The sequence below is a fragment of the Panulirus ornatus genome, chromosome 31, assembly GCF_036320965.1.
Source record: "Panulirus ornatus isolate Po-2019 chromosome 31, ASM3632096v1, whole genome shotgun sequence".
Classification (NCBI taxonomy): domain Eukaryota; kingdom Metazoa; phylum Arthropoda; class Malacostraca; order Decapoda; family Palinuridae; genus Panulirus; species Panulirus ornatus.
This window is the reverse complement of record NC_092254.1, coordinates 19,119,433-19,140,672: the sequence shown is the minus strand read 5'-3', so window position 1 is coordinate 19,140,672 and position 21,240 is coordinate 19,119,433. Positions and strand designations below refer to the sequence as shown.

Here is a 21,240-nt window from a genome sequence, read left to right as displayed (position 1 = left end):
GTGAGAAATACTTAGAAAAGCAAATGGACTTGTATGTAGCATTCATGGATCTGGAGAAGGCGTATGATAGAGTTGATATAGATGCTCTGTGGAAGGTATTAAGAATATATGGTGTGGGAGGCAAGTTGTTAGAAGCAGTGAAAAGTTTTTATCGAGGATGTAAGGCATGTGTACGTGTAGGAAGAGAGAAAGTGATTGGTTCTCATTGAATGTAGGTTTGCGGCAGGGGTGTGTGATGTCTCTATGGTTGTTTAATTTGTTTATGGATGGGGTTGTTAGGGAGGTGAATGCAAGAGTTTTGGAAAGAGGGGCAAGTATGAAGTCTGTTGTGGATGAGAGAGCTTGGGAAGTGAGTCAGTTGTTGTTCGCTGATGATACAGCGCTGGTGGCTGATTCATGTGAGAAACTGCAGAAGCTGGTGACTGAGTTTGGTTCCAACAATTTTGTATGGTTGCGAGGCGTGGGCTATGGATAGAGTTGTGCGCAGGAGGGTGGATGTGCTGGAAATGAGATGTTTGAGGACAATGTGTGGTTTGATCGAGTAAGTAACGTAAGGGTAAGAGAGATGTGTGGAAATAAAACGAGCGTGGTTGAGAGAGCAGAAAAGGATGTTTTGAAATGGTTTGGGCACATGGAGAGAATGAGTGAGGAAAGATTGACCAAGAGGATATATGTGTCGGAGGTGGAGGGAACGAGGAGAAGTGGGAGACCAAATTGGAGGTGGAAAGATGAAGTGAAAAAGATTTTGTGTGATCGGGGCTTGAACATGCAGGAGGGTGAAAGGAGGGCAAGGAATAGAGTGAATTGGATCGATGTGGTATACCGGGGTTGACGTGCTGTCAGTGGATTGAATCAGAGCATGTGAAGCGTCTGTTGTAAACCATGGAAAGATGTGTAGGTATGTATATTTGCGTGTGTGGACGTGTATGCATATACATGTGTATGGGGGTGGGTTGGGCCATTTCTTTCGTCTGTTTCCTTGCGCTACCTCGAAAACGCGGGAGACAGCGACAAAAAAAGAAAATATATATATATATATATATATATATATATATATATATATATATATATATATATATATATATATCCCTGGGGATAGGGGAGAAAGAATACTTCCCACGCATTCCCTGCGTGTCGTAGAAGGCGACTAAAAGGGAAGGGAGCGGGGGGCTGGAAATCTTCCCCTCTTTCTTTTTTTTTTCTTTTTTTCCAAAGGAAGGAACAGAGAAGGGGGCCGGGTGAGGATGTTTCCTCTGAGGCCCAGTCCTCTGTTCTTAACGCTACCTCGCTGAGGCGGGAAATGGCGAATAGTATGAAAGAAAAGAAAAATATATATATATATATATATGTATATATATATATATATATATATACATATATATATATATATATATATATATATATATATATATATATATATATATATATATATATATATATATATATATATACAGAGAGAGAGAGAGAGAGAGAGAGAGAGTGTCTACATAAGTTTCCAGAGAAAGACACACAACAGGATTTGTCTTAAAGAAAGGGAGTTTAACTTGACAAAAAAAATGTCATTCCGCTCAACAATCTTTTATCTCTGACTCCCCGCTGCTGCATATTACCCTTTTATTGTTCCCGTTACCGCTGTCGTTTACACGTATATTTCTGGCGTTTTTCTGAATTTATAAAATATTTGTCTAAACGACATTTTCAGGTATTTATAGATTTAGCAGTCACTACGTCTGACGGTAACTTATTCCAGTGCTCAACACACCTACACGAAAAGAAGCTTTGTCCCACGTCAGTACTAAATATTTCAGTTTTGAGTTCTATTCCATTTGTCCTGGTAACCACGTTTTTTTTTTCTTCATTTCGAAAAGATGTTCGTAATTTAAGTCGCCGCGAAGTCTAAGATTTTTAAGGGAGAAGAGATCCATTCGTTTTAGCCTATCTTCGTATGCCAGATTTTGTTGAGTGTCTTTGCACTTGCTCTAATTTTTCCTTTTCTTTTTTTTTGAAGTTTGGGATCAAAACTGAACTACATTTTCAAGGTCCACTTGGTCTTACTAGAGAATTATAAAGTCTGAGAATTGTTTCTGGTGTCATGTAATCTATGTTCCTGGCTATGAAACGTAACATTTGGTTGCCTTTTTTACGTGCTACTTGACATTGTTTTGTGTACTAGAGAGAGAGAGAGAGAGAGAGAGAGAGAGAGAGAGAGAGAGAGAGAGAGAGAGAGAGAGAGAGAGAGAGAGAGAGAGAGAGATTTGTGAAGATGAGGCCTTTGACCTGATACCTAGAATTATCCATAAGTACTTTTAAGTGTTACTCGAAGTAAGGTTGGATATATGATAAAAAAATCACCAAAACAGCTTTCTTATGAAGTAGAAAGAGAGTAAGTCACTGAATGTCTATAGCATTTAACACTCTCATCACTCGTGTTTGCATGACACCAGAAGGTTCTGGCTAAGTTGCCTCTGATGCAGACGAGTTGTGTAAGAGATAAACATATTAACATGTATGACTTCTTTTTTCAATATGATTCGAATCATTTCATTGGAAAAAATGAAGACCATAAATGAACTTAATATAGTGAAAACCTGTCTTCCATTTTTGGGGGGATATTAAGACTACCTTTCTATAAACGAAACAGGAATTATAATTATCACAAACATTAATGAACTGCCTATTGTTGCCAGGTAAATCACAAGGTAAATCACAATGTATTTTGTAATCATAAGACGATTATGAAGCTGGTCTTACTCTCTTTCACTGGATTATAATGATAGAAAACGAAAAGCCCATTAGATGTTTATCTATAACGTAAACATTGTGTATTACGTAAATCGATAAATCACTTCATTCTGACGTCTCGAAACCTCACTCGTACTGCCTTCCATAAATACACCAGACACTCCTATGACGCCTCTTTATAACACACTCTCAGGCACTCCCATGATGCCTCCTCATAACACACTCTCAGACACTCCCATGATGCCTCCTCATAACACACTCTCAGGCACTCCCATGATGCCTCCTCATAACACACTCTCAGACACTCCCATGATGCCTCCTCATAACACACTCTCAGACACTCCCATGATGCCTCCTCATAACACACTCTCAGACACTCCCATGATGCCTCCTCATAACACACTCTCAGGCACTCCCATGATGCCTCCTCATAACACACTCTCAGGCACTCCCATGATGCCTCCTCATAACACACTCTCAGACACTCCCATGATGCCTCCTCATAACACACTCTCAGACACTCCCATGATGCCTCCTCATAACACACTCTCAGACACTCCCATGATGCCTCCTCATAACACACTCTCAGACACTCCCATGATGCCTCCTCATAACACACTCTCAGGCACTCCCATGATGCCTCCTCATAACACACTCTCAGGCACTCCCATGATGCCTCCTCATAACACACTCTCAGACACTCCCATGATGCCTCCTCATAACACACTCTCAGACACTCCCATGATGCCTCCTCATAACACACTCTCAGACACTCCCATGATGCCTCCTCATAACACACTCTCAGGCACTCCCATGATGCCTCCTCATAACACACTCTCAGACACTCCCATGATGCCTCCTCATAACACACTCTCAGACACTCCCATGATGCCTCCTCATAACACACTCTCAGACACTCCCATGATGCCTCCTCATAACACACTCTCAGGCACTCCCATGATGCCTCCTCATAACACACTCTCAGACACTCCCATGATGCCTCCTCATAACACACTCTCAGACACTCCCATGATGCCTCCTCATAACACACTCTCAGGCACTCCCATGATGCCTCCTCATAACACACTCTCAGACACTCCCATGATGCCTCCTCATAACACACTCTCAGGCACTCCCATGATGCCTCCTCATAACACACTCTCAGACACTCCCATGATGCCTCCTCATAACACACTCTCAGACACTCCCATGATGCCTCCTCATAACACACTCTCAGGCACTCCCATGATGCCTCCTCATAACACACTCTCAGACACTCCCATGATGCCTCCTCATAACACACTCTCAGACACTCCCATGATGCCTCCTCATAACACACTCTCAGGCACTCCCATGATGCCTCCTCATAACACACTCTCAGACACTCCCATGATGCCTCCTCATAACACACTCTCAGGCACTCCCATGATGCCTCCTCATAACACACTCTCAGACACTCCCATGATGCCTCCTCATAACACACTCTCAGACACTCCCATGATGCCTCCTCATAACGCACTCTCAGACACTCCCATGATGCCTCCTCATAACACACTCTCAGACTTGCCACACATTTTACAGACTTACTATTGTTGTGGACCTTGTCCTCCAGTGTGTAGACCAGGGAGGTGAGGGCCACCACCTGGGACGTGAAGGTCTCCACTTCCTCTCGGTAAATGCTTCGTAACTGTCTCACTTCATCCTTCATCGACTCGAAACCTGCGAACAGAAAATGTTTATCATGAATGAAATTCAGAAAGATGTTTATGCTCGTGTCATGACTGGAAGATTTTGTTTTCTGAAACTGTTCGAAACAACTTTAAAATATTCAATGAAAGTATATACGTCTACCAATATGAATTTCATGCTCAAGTAACTTTTCTATTTCGCTTACACGAGTTAGTAGCTAATCTACAAACAAAAAAGAATTAAATTTCGTACAAAACACAGCAGCTAAAACTCCACAGCCAAAATAGGACACATTCAGGGACAATAACCTTAAAACAATAATTCACAACCCAAGCCCAGACTTCGCTGAACACTGCTGGTACAAATCGGATCCTCTCTTATGTACTTAGGGTCTGATCCTACGTTAGGGGAACAGACTAACAAGTATCACTCATTCCATATTACTACATTTATACCAGAAGGCTATATAGGAGTTACAATCATTTATTTTACTTTGTCGCTGTCTCCCGCTTTAGCAAGGTAGCTCAAGGAAACAGACGAAAGAATGACCTATCTCACCAACACACACATAGCTATACATACACGTCCACACACGCACATATACATATCTATATTTCAACGTATACATATACATATACACATACACAGACATATACATATATACACATGTACATGATTCATACTTGCTGCCTTTATTAATTTCCGTCGCCACCCCGCCACACATGGAATGACAACCCCCTCAACCCCGCACGCGCGCGAGGTAGCCCTAGGAAAAGACAACAAAGGCGACATTCGTTCACACTCGGTCTCTAGCTGTCATGTATAATGCACCGAAACCACAGCTCCCTTTCCACATCTAGGCCCAACAAAACTTTCCATGGTTTACCCCAGACGCTTCACAATCCCTGGTTCAATCCATTTACAAGCACGTTCACCCCGGTATACCACATCGTTCCAATTCACTCTATTCTTTGCACGCCTTTCACTCTCCTGCATGTTCAGGCCCCGATCACTCAAAATCTTTTTCACTCTATCTTTACACCTCCAATTTCGTCTCGATCCCTCCACCTCTGACACATATATCCTTTTTTGTACATCTTTCCTCACTATTCTCTCCATGTGACCAAACCATTTCAAAACACCCACTTCTGCTCTCTCAACTACACTCTTTTTATTACCACACATCTTTCTTACTCTTTCATTACTTACTCGATCAAACCAACTTACACCACATATTGTCCTCAAACATCTCATTTCCAACACATCCACCCTCATCCACATAACTCTCTATAGCCCACGCCTCGCAACCATATAACACTGTTGGAACAACTATTCCTTCAAACATATCCAGTATTGCTTTCCGAGATAATGTTCTCGTCTTTCACACATTCTTTAACGCTCCCAGAACTTTCGCCCCCTCCCCCACCCTATACTCAATTCCGCTTGCATGTTTTCATCCCCTGCCATATACACTCCCAAATATCTAAAACACTTCACTTCCACCAGTATTTCTCCATTCAAACTTACCTCCCAATTGACTTGTCCCTCAACCCAACTGTACCTATCAACCTTGCTCTTATTCTCATTCACTCTCAGCTTTCTTCTTTCACACACTTTACCAAACTCAGTCACAAGCTTCTGCAGTTTCTCACCTAAATCAACCACCAGCGTTATATCATCAGCGAACAACAACTGACTCACTTCCCAAGCTCTCTCATTCACAACAGACTGCATACTTGCCCCTCTCTCTAAAACTCTTGCATTCACCTCCCTAACAACCCCATCCATAAACAAATTAAACAACCATGGAGACATCACGCACCCATGCCGCAAACCAACATTCACTGAGAACCAATCACTTTCCTCTCTTCCTACACGTACACATGCCGTACATCCTCGATAAAAACTTTTCATTGCTTCTAACAACTTGCCTCCCACACCATATACTCTTAATATCAGCCACAGAGCATCTCTATCAATTCTATCATATGAATTTTCCAGATTCATAAATGCTACGTACAAATCCATTTGCTTTACTAAGTATTTCTCACATGCATTCTTCAAAGCAAACACCTGATCCACACATCCTCTACCACTTCTGAAACCAAACAGCTCTTCCACAATCTGATGCTCTGTACATGCCTTCACCCTCTTAATCAATACCCTCCCATACAATTTCCCACTAATGGCCAACAAACTTATACCTCTGTAATTTGAGCACTCACCTATATCCCCTCTGCCTTTGTACAATGGCACTATGCACGCATTCCGCCAATCCTCAGGCACCTCAGCATGAGTCATACATACATTAAATATTCTTACCAACCATTCAACAACAGTCACCCCCTACCCCCTTTTTCATAAATTCCACTGCAATACCATCCAAACCCGCTACCTTGCCAGCAGTCATCTTCCGCAAAGCATTTACTACCTCTTCTCTGTTTACCAAATGATTCTCCCTAACCCTCTCACTTCGCACACCACCTCGACCAAAATACCCTATATCTGCCACTCTATCATCTAACACATTCAAGAAACCTTCGAAATACTCACTCCATCTCCTTCTTACATCACCACTACTTGTTATCACCTCCCCACTAGCCCTCTTCACCGATGTTCCCATTTGTTCTCTTGTCTTACGCACTTTACTTACCTCCCTCTAAAACATCTTTTAATTCTCCCTAAAATTTAATGATAATCTCTCACCCAAACTCTCATTTGCCCTCCTTTTCATCTCTTGCACCTTTCTCTTGACCTCCTGCCTCTTTCTTTTATACATATCCCAGTCCTTAGCACTATTTTCCTGCAAAACTCGTCCAAATGCATCTCACTTCTCTTCGACTAATAATCTTACTTCTTCATCCACCCACTCACTATCCTATCTAATCTGCCTACCTCCCACGCTTCTCATGCCACAAGCATCTTTTGCGCAAGCCATCACTGCTTTCATAAATACATCTCATTCCTCCCCCACTCCCCTTACGTCCTTTGCTCTCACCTTTTTCCATTCTGTACTTAGTCTCTCCTGGTACTTCCTCACACAAGTCTCCTTCCCAATCTCACTTATTTTCACCACTCTCTTCACCGCACATTCTCTCTTCTTTTCTGAAAACCCACTACAAATCTTCATCTTCAGCCTCCACAAGATAATGATCAGACATCCCTCCATTTGCACCTCTCAGCACATTAACATTCAAAAGTCTTTCTTTCGCGCGCCTGTCAATTAACACGTAATCCAATAACGCTCTCTGGCCATCTCTCCTACTTACATACGTATACTTATGTATATCTCGCTTTTTAAACCAGGTATTCCCAATCACCAGTCCTTTTTCAGCACATAAATCTGCAAGCTCTTCACCATTTCCATTTACAACACTGAACACCCCATGTATACCAACTATTCCCTCAACTGACACATTACTCACCTTTGCATTCAAATCACCTATCACTATAACCCGGTCTCGTGCATCAAAACTACTAACAAACTCACTCAGCTGCTCCCGAAACACCTTGCCTCTCATGATCTTTCTTCTCATGCCCAGGTGCATATGCACTAATAATCACCCATCTTTCTCCATCCACTTTCAGTTTTACCCATATTAATCTAGAGTTTACTTTCTTACAACCTATCGCATACTCCAACAGCTCTTGTTTCAGAAATAGTGCTACTCCTTCTCTTGCTCTTGTCCTCTCAGCAACCCCTGACTTTACTCCCAAAACATTCCCAAACCACTATTCCCCTTTACCCTTGAGCTTCGTTTCACTCAGAGCCAAAACATCCAGGTTCTTTTCCTCAAACATACTACCTATCTCTCCTTTTTCCTCATCTAAGTTACATCCACACACATTTAGACACCCCAATCTGAGCCTTCGAGGAGGATGAGCACTCCCCGCGTACCTCCTTCTTTTGTTTCTTCTTTTAGGAAGTTAAAATACAAGGAGGGGAGGGTTTCTAGCCCCCCTCTCCAGTTCTCTTTAGTCGCTTTCTACGACAAGTGAGGAATGCGTGGGAAGTATTCTTTCTCACATATCCCTTATAAATTACGTTAATGGGATCAGGTCCTTCTTCTTGTCCTGCGTCACAATATATTTCTTTTTATTTATTTCTTTTTATACATATTCATAGCTTCCGACGTTTGCAAGGTAGACTCAAGAACAGATGGCTGAGCCTAACAGGGAAAGATCCCCTCTTGCCTCCCTTCTCTGTTCCTTCTTTCGGAAAATAAAGTGGGTGGCGGGGAGAGGATTACCACGCCATTTCACTCATTTGCGAAGTAGCGTCGATAACAGAGAACCGAGCCTTAAGGGAATATCCACACTTGGCCCAGTTCTCTGTTCCTTTTTCTGGAAAAGTAAAAAACGGGAGGGGAGAATTTCCAGCCCCCAGCTCCCTCCCTCTTTCGTCGCCTTCTACGACACGCAGGGAATAAGTGGGAATTATTCTTTCTCCCTATCCCCAGGTTTGTCAAAACTTTATTATGGCCGATGACCAACTATCTACCCTCATGTATCCAAGATATGGTTGTACTTTGTGTAGTGAAGACAATAGAGAAACATCATAAGCCAATATTCCAGTTTCATGATAAGAGAAGAAGTGGACCAGGCATTATGATACAGTGGTTAAATTGATGAAAACTACTATTGACGTGTGTGTAAATAAAACATACATTTCCCTTTTACATAGCCAGAGATTGAACCATTATGTGACATTCATTTTTCATTTCATTTCCAGCTAGAAATTTCAGTTTTCTAAATTATTTCTTACATTTTTCATATATATATATATATATATATATATATATATATATATATATATATATATATATATATATATATATATATATATATTATCCCTGGGGATAGGGGAGAAAGAATACTTCCCACGCGTTCCTCACGTGTCGTAGAAGGCGACTAGAGGGGACGGGAGCGGGGGGGGGGGGACAAGAAATCCTCCCCTCCTTGTATTTTAACTTTCTAAAATGGGAAACAGAAGAAGGAGTCACGCGGGGAGTGCTCATCCTCCTCGTAAGCTCAGATAGGGGTGTCTAAATGTGTATGGATGTAACCAACATGTGAAAAAAGGTGAGATAGAGAGTATGTTTGAGGAAAGTAACCTGCAAGTTTTGGCTCTGAGTAAAACGAAGCTTAAGGGTAAAGCGGAAGAGTGGTTTGGGAATGTCTTGGGAGTGAAGTCAGGGGTTAGTGGGAGGACAAGAGCAAGGGAAGGAGTAGCACTACTCCTGAAACAGGAGTTGTGGGAGTATGTGATAGAATGCAAGAAAGTAAATTCTAGATCAGTATGGGTAAAACTGAAAGTTGATGGAGAGAGATGGGTGATTATTGGTGCATATGCATCTAGGCATGAGAAAAAAGATCATGAGAGGCAAGTGTTTTGGGAGCAGTTGAATGAGTGTGTTAGTGCTTTTGATTCACAAGACCGGGTTATAATGATGGGTGATTTGAATGCAAAGGTGAGTAATGTGGCAGTTGAGGGAATAATTGGTATACATGGGGTATTCAGTGTTGTAAATGAAAATGGTGAAGAGCTTGTAGATTTATGTGCTGAAAAAAGACTGGTGATTGGGAATACCTGGTTTAAAAAGCGAGATATACACAAGTATACGTATGTAAGTAGAAGAGATGGCCAGAGAGCGTTATTGGATTACGAGTTAATTGACAGGCGGGCGAAAGAGAGGCTTTTGGATATTAATGTGCTGAGAGGTGCAACTGGAGGGATGTCTGATCATTATCTTGTGGAGGCGAAGGTGAAGTTTTGTATGGTTTTGGAAAAGAAGAGAGAATGTTGGGGTGAAGAGGGTGGTGAGAGTAAGTGAGCTAGGGAAGGAGACTTGTGTGAGGAAGTACCAGGAGAGACTGAGTACAGAATGGAAAAAGGTGAGAACAAAGAAGGTAAAGGAAGTGAGGGAGGAATGGGAAGTATTTAGGGAAGCAGTGATGGCTTGCGCAAAAGATGCTTGTGGCATTAGAAGAGTGGGAGGTGGGTTGATTAGAAAGAGTAGTGAGTGGTGGGATGAAGATGTAAGATTATTAGTCAAAGAAAATTGAGAGCCATTTGAACGATTTTTGCAGGGAAAAAATGCAAATGAGTGGGAGATGTATAAAAGAAAGAGACAGGGGGTCAAGAAAAAGGTGCAAGAGGTGAAAAAGAGGGCAAATGAGAGTTGGGGTGAGAGAGCATCATTGAATTTTAGGGAGAATAAAAAGATGTTCTGGAAAGAAGTAAATAAAGTGCGTAAGACAAGGGAGCAAATGGGAACTTCAGTGAAGGGGGCAAATGGGAGGTGAAAAGAAGAAGTGGTGATGTGAGAAGGAGATGGAGTAAGTATTTTGAAGGTTTATTGAATGTGTTTGATGACAGAGTGGCAGATATAGGGTGTTTTGGTCGAGGTGGTGTGCAAAGTGAGAGGGTTTGGGAAAATTATTTGGTAAACAGAGAAGAGGTAGTAAAAGCTTTGCGGAAGATGAAAGCTGGCAAGGGAACAGGTTTGGATGGTATTGTAGTGGAATTTATTAAACAAAGGGTGTGACTGTATTGTTGACTGGTTGGTAAGGTTATTTAATGCATGTATGATTCATGGTGAGGTGCCTGAGGATTGGCGGAATGCGTGCATACTGCCATTGTACAAAGGCAAAGGGGATAAGAGTGGGTGCTCAAATTTCAGAGGTATAAGTTTGTTCAGTATGTGAAGGGTGAAGGCACGTACAGAGCATCAGATTGGGGAAGAGCAGTGTGGTTTCAGAAGTGGTAGAGGATGTGTGGATCAGGAGTTTGCTTTGAAGAATGTGTGTGAGAAATACTTAGAAAAGCAAATGGATTTGTATGTAGCATTTATGGATCTGGAGAAGGCATATGATAGAGTTGATAGAGATGCTATGTGGAAGGTACTAAGAATATATGGTGTGGGAGGCAAGTTGTTAGAAGCAGTGAAAAGTTTTTATCGAGGATGTAAGGCATGTGCCCGTGTAGGAAGAGAGGAAAGTGAGTGGTTCTCAGTGAATGTTGGTTTGCGGCAGGGGTGTGTGATGTCTCCATGGTTGTTTAATTTCTTTGTGGATGGGGTTGTTAGGGAGGTGAATGCAAGTGTTTTAGAAAGAGGGGCAAGTATGAAGTCTGTTGGGGATGAGAGAGCTTGGGAAGTGAGTCAGTTGTTGTTCGCTGATGATACAGCGCCGGTGGCTGATTCAAGTGAGAAACTGTAGAAGCTGGTGACGGAGTTTGGTAAAGTGTGTGAAAGAAGAAAGTTAAGAGTAAATGTGAATAAGAGCAAGGTTATTAGGTACAGTAGGGTTGAGGATCAAGTCAGTTGGGAGGTAAGTTTGAATGGAGAAAAACTGGAGGAAGTAAAGTGTTTTAGATATCTGGGAGTGGATCTGGCAGCGGATGGAACCGTGGAAGCGGAAGTGAATCATACGGTGGGGGAGGGGGCAAAAATCCTGGGAGCCTTGAAGAATGTACGAAAGTCGGGAACATTATCTCCGAAAGCAAAAATGGCTATGTTTGAAGGAATAGTGGTTCCAACAATGTTGTATGATTGCGAGGCGTGGGCTATGGATAGATTTGTGCGCAGGAGGGTGGATGTGCTGGAAATGAGATGTTTCAGGACAATATGTAGTGTGAGGTGGTTTGATCGAGTAAGTAATGTAAGGGTAAGAGATATTTGTGGAAATAAAAAGAGCGTGGTTGAGAGAGCAGAAAAGGGTGTTTTGAAATGGTTTGGGCACATGGAGAGAATGAGTGAGGAAAGATTAACCAAGAAGATATATGTGCCGGAGGTGGAAGGAACGAGGAGAAGTGGGAGACCAAATTGGAGATGGAAAGATGGAGTGAAAATGATATTGAGTGATCGGGGCCTGAACATGCAGGAGGGTGAAAGGCGGGCAAGGAATAGACTGAATTGGATCGATGTATTATACCGGGGTCGACGTGCTGTCAATTGAATGAATCAGGGTATGTGAAGCGTCTGGGGTAAACCATGGAAATTTCTGTGGGGCCGAGATGTGGAAGGGGAGCTGTGGTTTTCGGGCATTACTGCATGTCAGCTAGAGACTGAATGTGAACGAATGGGGCCTTTGTTGTCTTTTCCTAGCGCTACCTCGCACACATGAGGGGGGAGGGGGTTGTTATTCCATGTGTGGCGAGGTGGCGATGGGAATAAATAAAGGCAGACAGTGTGAATTGTGTGCATGTGCATATATGTATGTGTCTGTGTGTGTATATATATGTGTACATTGAGATGTATGGGTATGCATATTTCCGTGTGTGGACGTGTATGTATATACATATGTATAGGGGTGGGTTGGGCCATTTCTTTCGTCTGTTTCCTTACGCTACCTCGCAAACGATGGAGACAGCGACAAAGCAAAATAGAATAAATAAATGAAATAAATTCCTATGAGTCCAGGGGGAAAATGAAACAAGATATTCCGTGGACTCATAGGAATATCTTTATCACTCACAAAATTGTGTTCTTTTTCAATATATATATATATATATATATATATATATATATATATATATATATATATATATATATATATATATATATATATATATATATTATTATTTTTTTTTTTATTATACTTTGTCGCTGTCTCCCGCGTTTGCGAGGTAGCGCAAGGAAACAGACGAAAGAAATGGCCCAACCCCACCCATACACATGTATATACATACGTCCACACACGCAAATATACATACCTACACAGCTTTCCATGGTTTACCCCAGACGCTTCACATGCCCTGCTTCAATCCACTGACAGCACGTCAACCCCGGTATACCACATCGCTCCAATTCACTCTATTCCTTGACCTCCTTTCACCCTCCTGCATGTTCAGGCCCCGATCACACAAAATCTTTTTCACTCCATCTTTCCACCTCCAATTTGGTCTCCCTCTTCTCCTTGTTCCCTCCACCTCCGACACATATATCCTCTTGGTCAATATTTCCTCACTCATCCTCTCCATGTGCCCAAACCACTTCAAAACACCCTCTTCTGCTCTCTGAACCACGCTCTTTTTATTTCCACACATCTCTCTTACCCTTACGTTACTCACTCGATCAAACCACCTCACATCACACATTGTCCTCAAACATCTCATTTCCAGCACATCCATCCTCCTGCGCACAACTCTATCCATAGCCCACGCCTCGCAACCATACAACATTGTTGGAACCACTATTCCTTCAAACATACCCATTTTTGCTTTCCGAGATAATGTTCTCGACTTCCACACATTCTTCAAGGCCCCCAGGATTTTCGCCCCCTCCCCCACCCTATGATCCACTTCCGCTTCCATGGTTCCATCCGCTGCCAGATCCACTCCCAGATATCTAAAACACTTCACTTCCTCCAGTTTTTCTCCATTCAAACTCACCTCCCAATTGACTTGACCCTCAACCCTACTGTACCTAATAACCTTGCTCTTATTCACATTTACTCTTAACTTTCTTCTTCCACACACTTTTCCAAACTCAGTCACCAGCTTCTGCAGTTTCTCACATGAATCAGCCACCAGCGCTGTATCATCAGCGAACAACAACTGACTCACTTCCCAAGCTCTCTCATCCCCAACAGACTTCAGAGGTAGTGAAAGCTTTGCGGAAGATGAAAGCCGGCGAGGCAGCAGGTTTGGATGGTATTGCAGTGGAATTTATTAAAAAAAGGGGGTGACTGTATTGTTGACTGGTTGGTAAGGTTATTTAATGTATGTATGACTCATGGTGAGGTGCCTGAGGATTGGCGGAATGCGTGCATAGTGCCATTGTATAAAGGCAAAGGGGATAAGAGTGAGTGCTCAAATTACAGAGGTATAAGTTTGTTGAGTATTCCTGGTAAATTATATGGGAGGGTATTGATTGAGAGGGTGAAGGCATGTACAGAGCATCAGATTGGGGAAGAGCAGTGTGGTTTCAGAAGTGGTAGAGGATGTGTGGATCAGGTGTTTGCTTTGAAGAATGTATGTGAGAAATACTTAGAAAAGCAAATGGATTTGTATGTAGCATTTATGGATCTGGAGAAGGCATATGATAGAGTTGATAGAGATGCTCTGTGGAAGGTATTAAGAATATATGGTGTGGGAGGAAAGTTGTTAGAAGCAGTGAAAAGTTTTTATCGAGGATGTAAGGCATGTGTACGTGTAGGAAGAGAGGAAAGTGATTGGTTCTCAGTGAATGTAGGTTTGCGGCAGGGGTGTGTGATGTCTCCATGGTTGTTTAATTTGTTTCTGGATGGGGTTGTTAGGGAGGTACACACGTACACATGCCTTACATCCTCGATAAAAACTTTTCACTGCTTCTAACAACTTGCCTCCCACATCATATATTCTTAATACCTTCCACAGAGCATCTCTATCAACTCTATCATATGCCTTCTCCAGATCCATAAATGCTACATACAAATCCATTTGCTTTTCTAAGTATTTCTCACATACATTCTTCAAAGCAAACACCTGATCCACACATCCTCTACCACTTCTGAAACCACACTGCTCTTCCCCAATCTGATTATTATTATTACTATTATTAATTTTATCCCTGGGGATAGGGGATTAAGAATACTTCTCACGTATTCCCTGCGTGTCGTAGAAGGCGACTAAAAGGGGAGGGAGCGGGGGGCTGGAAATCCTCCCCTCTCGTTTTTTTTTTTTTTTATTTTCCAAAAGAAGGAACAGAGGGGGCCAGGTGAGGATATTCCAAAAAAGGCCCAGTCCTCTGTTCCTAACGCTACCTCGCTAACGCGGGAAATGGCGAATAGTTTAAAAGAAAAAGATATATATATATATATATATATATATATATATATATATATATATATATATATATATATATATATATATATATATATCTCACCTTTTTCCATTCTGTAGTCAGTCTCTCCTGGTACTTCCTCACACAAGTCTCCTTCCAAAGCTCACTTACTCTCACCACCCTCTTTACCCCAACATTCACTCTTCTTTTCTAAAAACCCATACAAATCTTCACCTTAGCCTCCACAAGATAATGATCAGACATCCCTCCAGTCGCACCTCTCAGCACATTAACATCCAAAAGTCTCTCTTTCGCGCGCCTGTCAATTAACACGTAATCCAATAACGCTCTCTGGCCATCTCTCCTACTTACATACGTATACTTATGTATATCTCCCTTTTTAAACCACGTATTCCCAATCACCAGTCCTTTTTCAGCACATAAATCTACAAGCTCTTCACCATTTCCATTTACAACAATGAACACCCCATGTATACCAATTATTCCCTCAACTGCCACATTACTCACCTTTGCATTCAAATCACCCATCACTATAACCCGGTCTTGTGCATCAAAACCACTAACACACTCATTCAGCTACTCCCAAAACACTTGCCTCTCATGATCTTTCTTCTCATGCCCAGGTGCATATGCACCAATAATCACCCATCTCTCTCCATCAACTTTCAGTTTTACCCATACTGATCTAGAATTTACTTTCTTGCATTCTATCACATACTCCCACATTCCTGTTTTAGGAGTACTGCTACTCCTTCCCTTGCTCTTGCCCTCTCAGTAACCCCTGACTTTACTCCCAAGACATTCCCAAACCACTCTTCCCCTTTACTCTTGAGCTTCGTTTCACTCAGAGCCAAAACATCCAGATTCCTTTCCTCAAACATACTACCTATATCTCCTTTTACACATCTTGGTTACATCCACACACATTTAGACACCCCCAATCTGAGTCTACGAGGAGAATGAGCACTCCCGGCGTGACTCCTTCTGTTTCCCATTTTTAGAAAGTTATAATACAAGGAGGGGAGGATTTCTGGCCCCCCGCTCCCGTCCCGCAAGGGGAGTGGGGGAGGAATGGGATGTATTTAGGGAATCAGCGATGGATTGTGCAAAAGATGCTTGTGGCATGAGAAGCGTGGGAGGTGGGTTGATTAGAAAGGGTAGTGAGTGGTGTGATGAAGAAGTAAGATTGTTAGTGAAAGAGAAGAGAGAGGCATTTGGACGATTTTTGCATGGAAAAAATGCAATTGAGTGGGAGATGTATAAAAGAAAGAGACAGGAGGTCAAGAGAAAGGTGCAAGAGGTGAAAAAGAGGGCAAATGAGAGTTGGGGTGAGAGAGTATCATTAAATTTTAAGGAGAATGAAAAGATGTTCTGGAAGTAGGTAAATAAAGTGCGTAAGACAAGGGAGCAAATAGGAACTTCAGTGAAGGGCGCTAATGGGGAGGGTGATAACAAGTAGTGGTGATGTGAGAAGGAGATGGAGTGAGCATTTTGAAGGTTTGTTGAATGTGTTTGATGATAGAGTGGCAGATATAGGGTGTTTTGGTCGAGGTGGTGTGCGAGATGTGGATAGGGAGCTGTGGTTTCGGTGCATTATTTCATGACAGCTAGAGACTGAGTGTGAACGAATGAGGCCTTTGTTGTCATTTTCCTAGCGCTTCCTAGCACACATGAGGCGGGAGGGGGTTGTTATTTCATGTGTGGCGGGGTGGCGATGGGAATGAATAAAGGCAGACAGTATGAATTATGTACATGTGTATATATGTATATGTCTGTGTGTGTATATATATGTACGTTGAAATGTATAGGTATGTATATTTGCGTGTGTGGACGTGTATATATATATATATATACATGTGTATAGGGGTGGGTTGGGCCATTCTTTCGTCTGTTTCCTTGCGCTACCTCGCTAATGCGGGAGACAGCGACAAAGCAAAATAATAATGATAACATATATCCATGGGGATAGGGGAGAAAGAATACTTCCAACGTATTCCTTGCGTGTCGTAGAAGGCGACTAAAAGGGAAGGGAGCGGGGGGCTGGGTGTTTTGGTTTGAGGTGGTGTGCAAAGTGAAAGGGTTAGGGAAAATGATTTGGTAAACAGAGAAGAGGTAGGTAAAAGCTTTGCGGAAGATGAAAGCCGGCAAGGCAGCAGGTTTGGATGGTATTGCAGTGGAATTTATTAAAAAAGGGGGTGACTGTATTATTGACTGGTTGGTAAGGTTATTTAATGTATGTATGACTCATGGTGAGGTGCCTGAGGATTGGCGGAATGCGTGCATAGTGCCATTGTACAAAGGCAAAGGGGATAAGAGTGTGTGCTCAAATTACAGAGGTATAAGTTTGTTGAGTATTCCTGGTAAATTATATGGGAGGGTATTGATTGAGAGGGTGAAGGCATGTACAGAGCATCAGATTGGGGAAGAGCAGTGTGGTTTCAGAAGTGGTAGAGGATGTGTGGATCAGGTGTTTGCTTTGAAGAATGTATGTGAGAAATACTTAGAAAAGCAAATGGATTTGTATGTAGCATTTATGGATCTGGAGAAGGCATATGATAGAGTTGATAGAGATGCTCTGTGGAAAGTATTAAGAATATATGGTGTGGGAGGAAAGTTGTTAGAAGCAGTGAAAAGATTTTATCGAGGATGTAAGGCATGTGTACGTGTAGGAAGAGAGGAAAGTGATTGGTTCTCAGTGAATGTAGGTTTGCGGCAGGGGTGTGTGATGTCTCCATGGTTGTTTAATTTGTTTATGGATGGGGTTGTTAGGGAGGTAAATGCAAGAGTTTTGGAAAGAGGGGCAAGTATGAAGCTGTTGGGGATGAGAGAGCTTGGGAAGTGAGTCAGTTGTTGTTCGCTGATGATACAGCGCTGGTGGCTGATTCATGTGAGAAACTGCAGAAGCTGGTGACTGAGTTTGGAAAAGTGTGTGGAAGAAGAAAGTTAAGAGTAAATGTGAATAAGAGCAAGGTTATTAGGTACAGTAGGGTTGAGGGTCAGTCAATTGGGAGGTGAGTTTGAATGGAGAAAAACTGGAGGAAGTGAAGTGTTTTAGATATCTGGGAGTGGATCTGGCAGGGGATGGAACCATGGAAGCGGAAGTGGATAATAGGGTGGGGGAGGGGGCGAAAATCCTGGGGGCCTTGAAAAATGTGTGGAAGTCGAGAACATTATCTCGGAAAGCAAAAATGGGTATGTTTGAAGGAATAGTGGTTCCAACAATGTTGTATGGTTGCGAGGCGTGGGCTATGGATAGAGTTGTGCGCAGGAGGATGGATGTGCTGGAAATGAGATGTTTGAGGACAATGTGTGATGTGAGGTGGTTTGATCGAGTGAGTAACGTAAGGGTAAGAGAGATGTGTGGAAATAAAAAGAGCGTGGTTGAGAGAGCATAAGAGGGTGTTTTGAAGTGGTTTGGGCACATAGAGAGGATGAGTGAGGAAAGATTGACCAAGAGGATATATGTGTCGGAGGTGGAGGGAACAAGGAGAAGAGGGAGACCAAATTGGAGGTGGAAAGATGGAGTGAAAAAGATTTTGTGTGATCGGGGCCTTAACATGCAGGAGGGTGAAAGGAGGGCAAGGAATAGAGTGAATTGGAGCGATGTGGTATACCGGGGTTGACGTGCTGTCAGTGGATTGAAGCAAGGCATGTGAAGCGTCTGGGGTAAACCATGGAAAGCTGTGTAGATATGTATATTTGCGTGTGTGGACGTATGTATATACATGTGTATGGGGGGGGGTTGGGCCATTTCTTTCGTCTGTTTCCTTGCGCTACCTCGTAAACGCGGGAGACAGCGACAAAGTATAATAAAAAAAAAATATAATAATATATATATATATATATATATATATATATATATATATATGTATATATATATATATATATATATATATATATATATATATATATATATATATATATAAATATATATATATATATATATATATATATATATATATATATATATATATATATATATATATATATATATATATATATATATATATATATATATATATATATATATATATATATATATATATATATATATCCTCCCCTCCTTGTATTTTAACTTTCTAAAAATGGGAAACAGAAGGAGTCACGCGGGGAGTGCTCATCGTCCTCGTAGACTCAGATTGGGGCGTCTAAATGTGTTTGGATGTAACCAAGATTGAAAAAAAGAGAGATAGGTAGTATGTTTGAGGAAATCTGGATGTTTTGGAACCTGGATGCTTTAGCACTGAGTGAAACGAAGCTCAAGGGTAAAGGGGAAGAGTGGTTTGGCAATGTCTTGGGAGTAAAGTCAGGGGTTACTGAGAGGACAAGAGCAAGGGAAGGGGTAGCAGTACTCCTGAAACAGGAGTTGTGGGAGTATGTGATAGAATGTAAGAAAGTAAATTCTCGATTAATATGGGTAAAACTGAAAGTTGATGGAGAGAGATGGGTGATTATTGGTGCATATGCACCTGGGCATTAGAAGAAAAATCATGAGAGGCAAGTGTTTTGGGAGCAGCTGAATGAGTGTGTTAGTGGTTTTGATGCAAAAGACCGGGTTATAGTGATGGGTGATTTGAATGCAAAGATGAGTAATGTGGCAGCTGAGGGAATAATTGGTATACATGGGGTGCTCAGTGTTGTAAATGGAAATGGTGAGGAGCTTGTAGATTTATGTGCTGAAAAAGGACTGGTGATTGGGAATACCTGGTTTAAAAAGCGAGATATACATAGGTATACGTATGTAAGTAGGAGAGATGGCTAGAGAGCGTTATTAGATTACGTGTTAATTGACAGGCGCGCGAAAAAGAGACTTTTGGATGTTAATGTGTTGAGAGGTGCAACTGGAGGGATGTCTGATCAATATCTTGTGGAGGCTAAGGTGAAGATTTGTATGGGTTTTCAGAAAAGAAGAGTGAATGTTGGGGTGAAGAGGGTGGTGAGAGTAAGTGAGCTTGGGAAGGAGACTTGTGTGAGGAAGTATCAGGAGAGACTGAGTACAGAATGGAAAAAGGTGAGAACAATGGAAGTAAGGGGAGGGGGGGGAGGAATGGGATGTATTTCGGGAATCAGTGATGGATTGCGCAAAAGATGCTTGTGGCATGAGAAGCGTGGGAGGTGGGTTGATTAGAAAGGGTAGTGAGTGGTGGGATGAAGTAAGATCATTAGTGAAAGTGAAGAGAGAGGCATTTCGACGATTTTTGCAGGGAAAAAATGCAATTGAGTATGAGATGTATGAAAGAAAGAGACAGGAGGGCAAGAAAAAGGTGAAAGAGGTGAAAAAGAGGACAAATTAGAGTTCGGGTGAGAGAGTATCATTAAATTTTACGGAAAATTAAAAGATGTTCTGGAAGGAGGTAAATAAAGTGCGTAAGACAATTGAGCAAATGGGAACTTCAGTGAAGGGCGCTAATGGGGAGGTGATAACAAGTAGTGGTGATGTGAGAAGGAGATGGAGTGAGTATTTTGAAGGTTTGTTGAATATGTTTGATGATAGAGTGGCAGATATAGGGTGTTTTGGTCGAGGTGGTGTGCAAAGTGAGAGGGTTAGGGAAAATGATTTTGTAAACAAAGAAGAGGTAGTAAAAGCTTTGCGGAAGATGAAAGCCGGCAAAGCAGCAGGTTTGGATGGTATTGCAGTGGAATCTGTTAAAAAAGGGGGTGACTGTATTGTTGACTGGTTGGTAAGGTTATTTAATGTATGTATGACTCATAGTGAGGTGCCTGAGGATTGGCGGAATGCATGCATAGTGCCATTGTACAAAGGCAAGGGGGATAAGAGTCAGTGCTCAAATTACAGAGGTATAAGTTTGTTGAGTATTCCTGGTAAATTATATGGGAGGGTATTGATTGAGAGGGTGAAGGCATGTACAGAGCATCAGATTGGGGAAGAGCAGTGTGGTTTCAGAAGTGGTAGAGGATGTGTGGATCATGTGTTTGCTTTGAAGAATGTATGTGAGAAATACTTAGAAAAGCAAATGGATTTGCATTTAGCATTTATGGATCTGGAGAAGGCATATGATAG

The 21,240-nt window shown here is 41.9% G+C and overlaps 1 protein-coding gene across 1 annotated transcript in view; it reads right to left on the bottom strand.

Annotated features, from left to right (window-relative positions):
* The window catches only part of LOC139758855 (uncharacterized), a 123,994-nt gene that overhangs the window by 48,245 nt on the left and 54,509 nt on the right, over positions 1-21,240 (bottom strand). Inside the window, exon 3 of the mRNA XM_071680718.1 lies at positions 4,330-4,461. Coding sequence (XP_071536819.1) covers positions 4,330-4,461 — 132 coding nt within the window. The remainder of the gene's footprint in view (positions 1-4,329; positions 4,462-21,240) is intronic.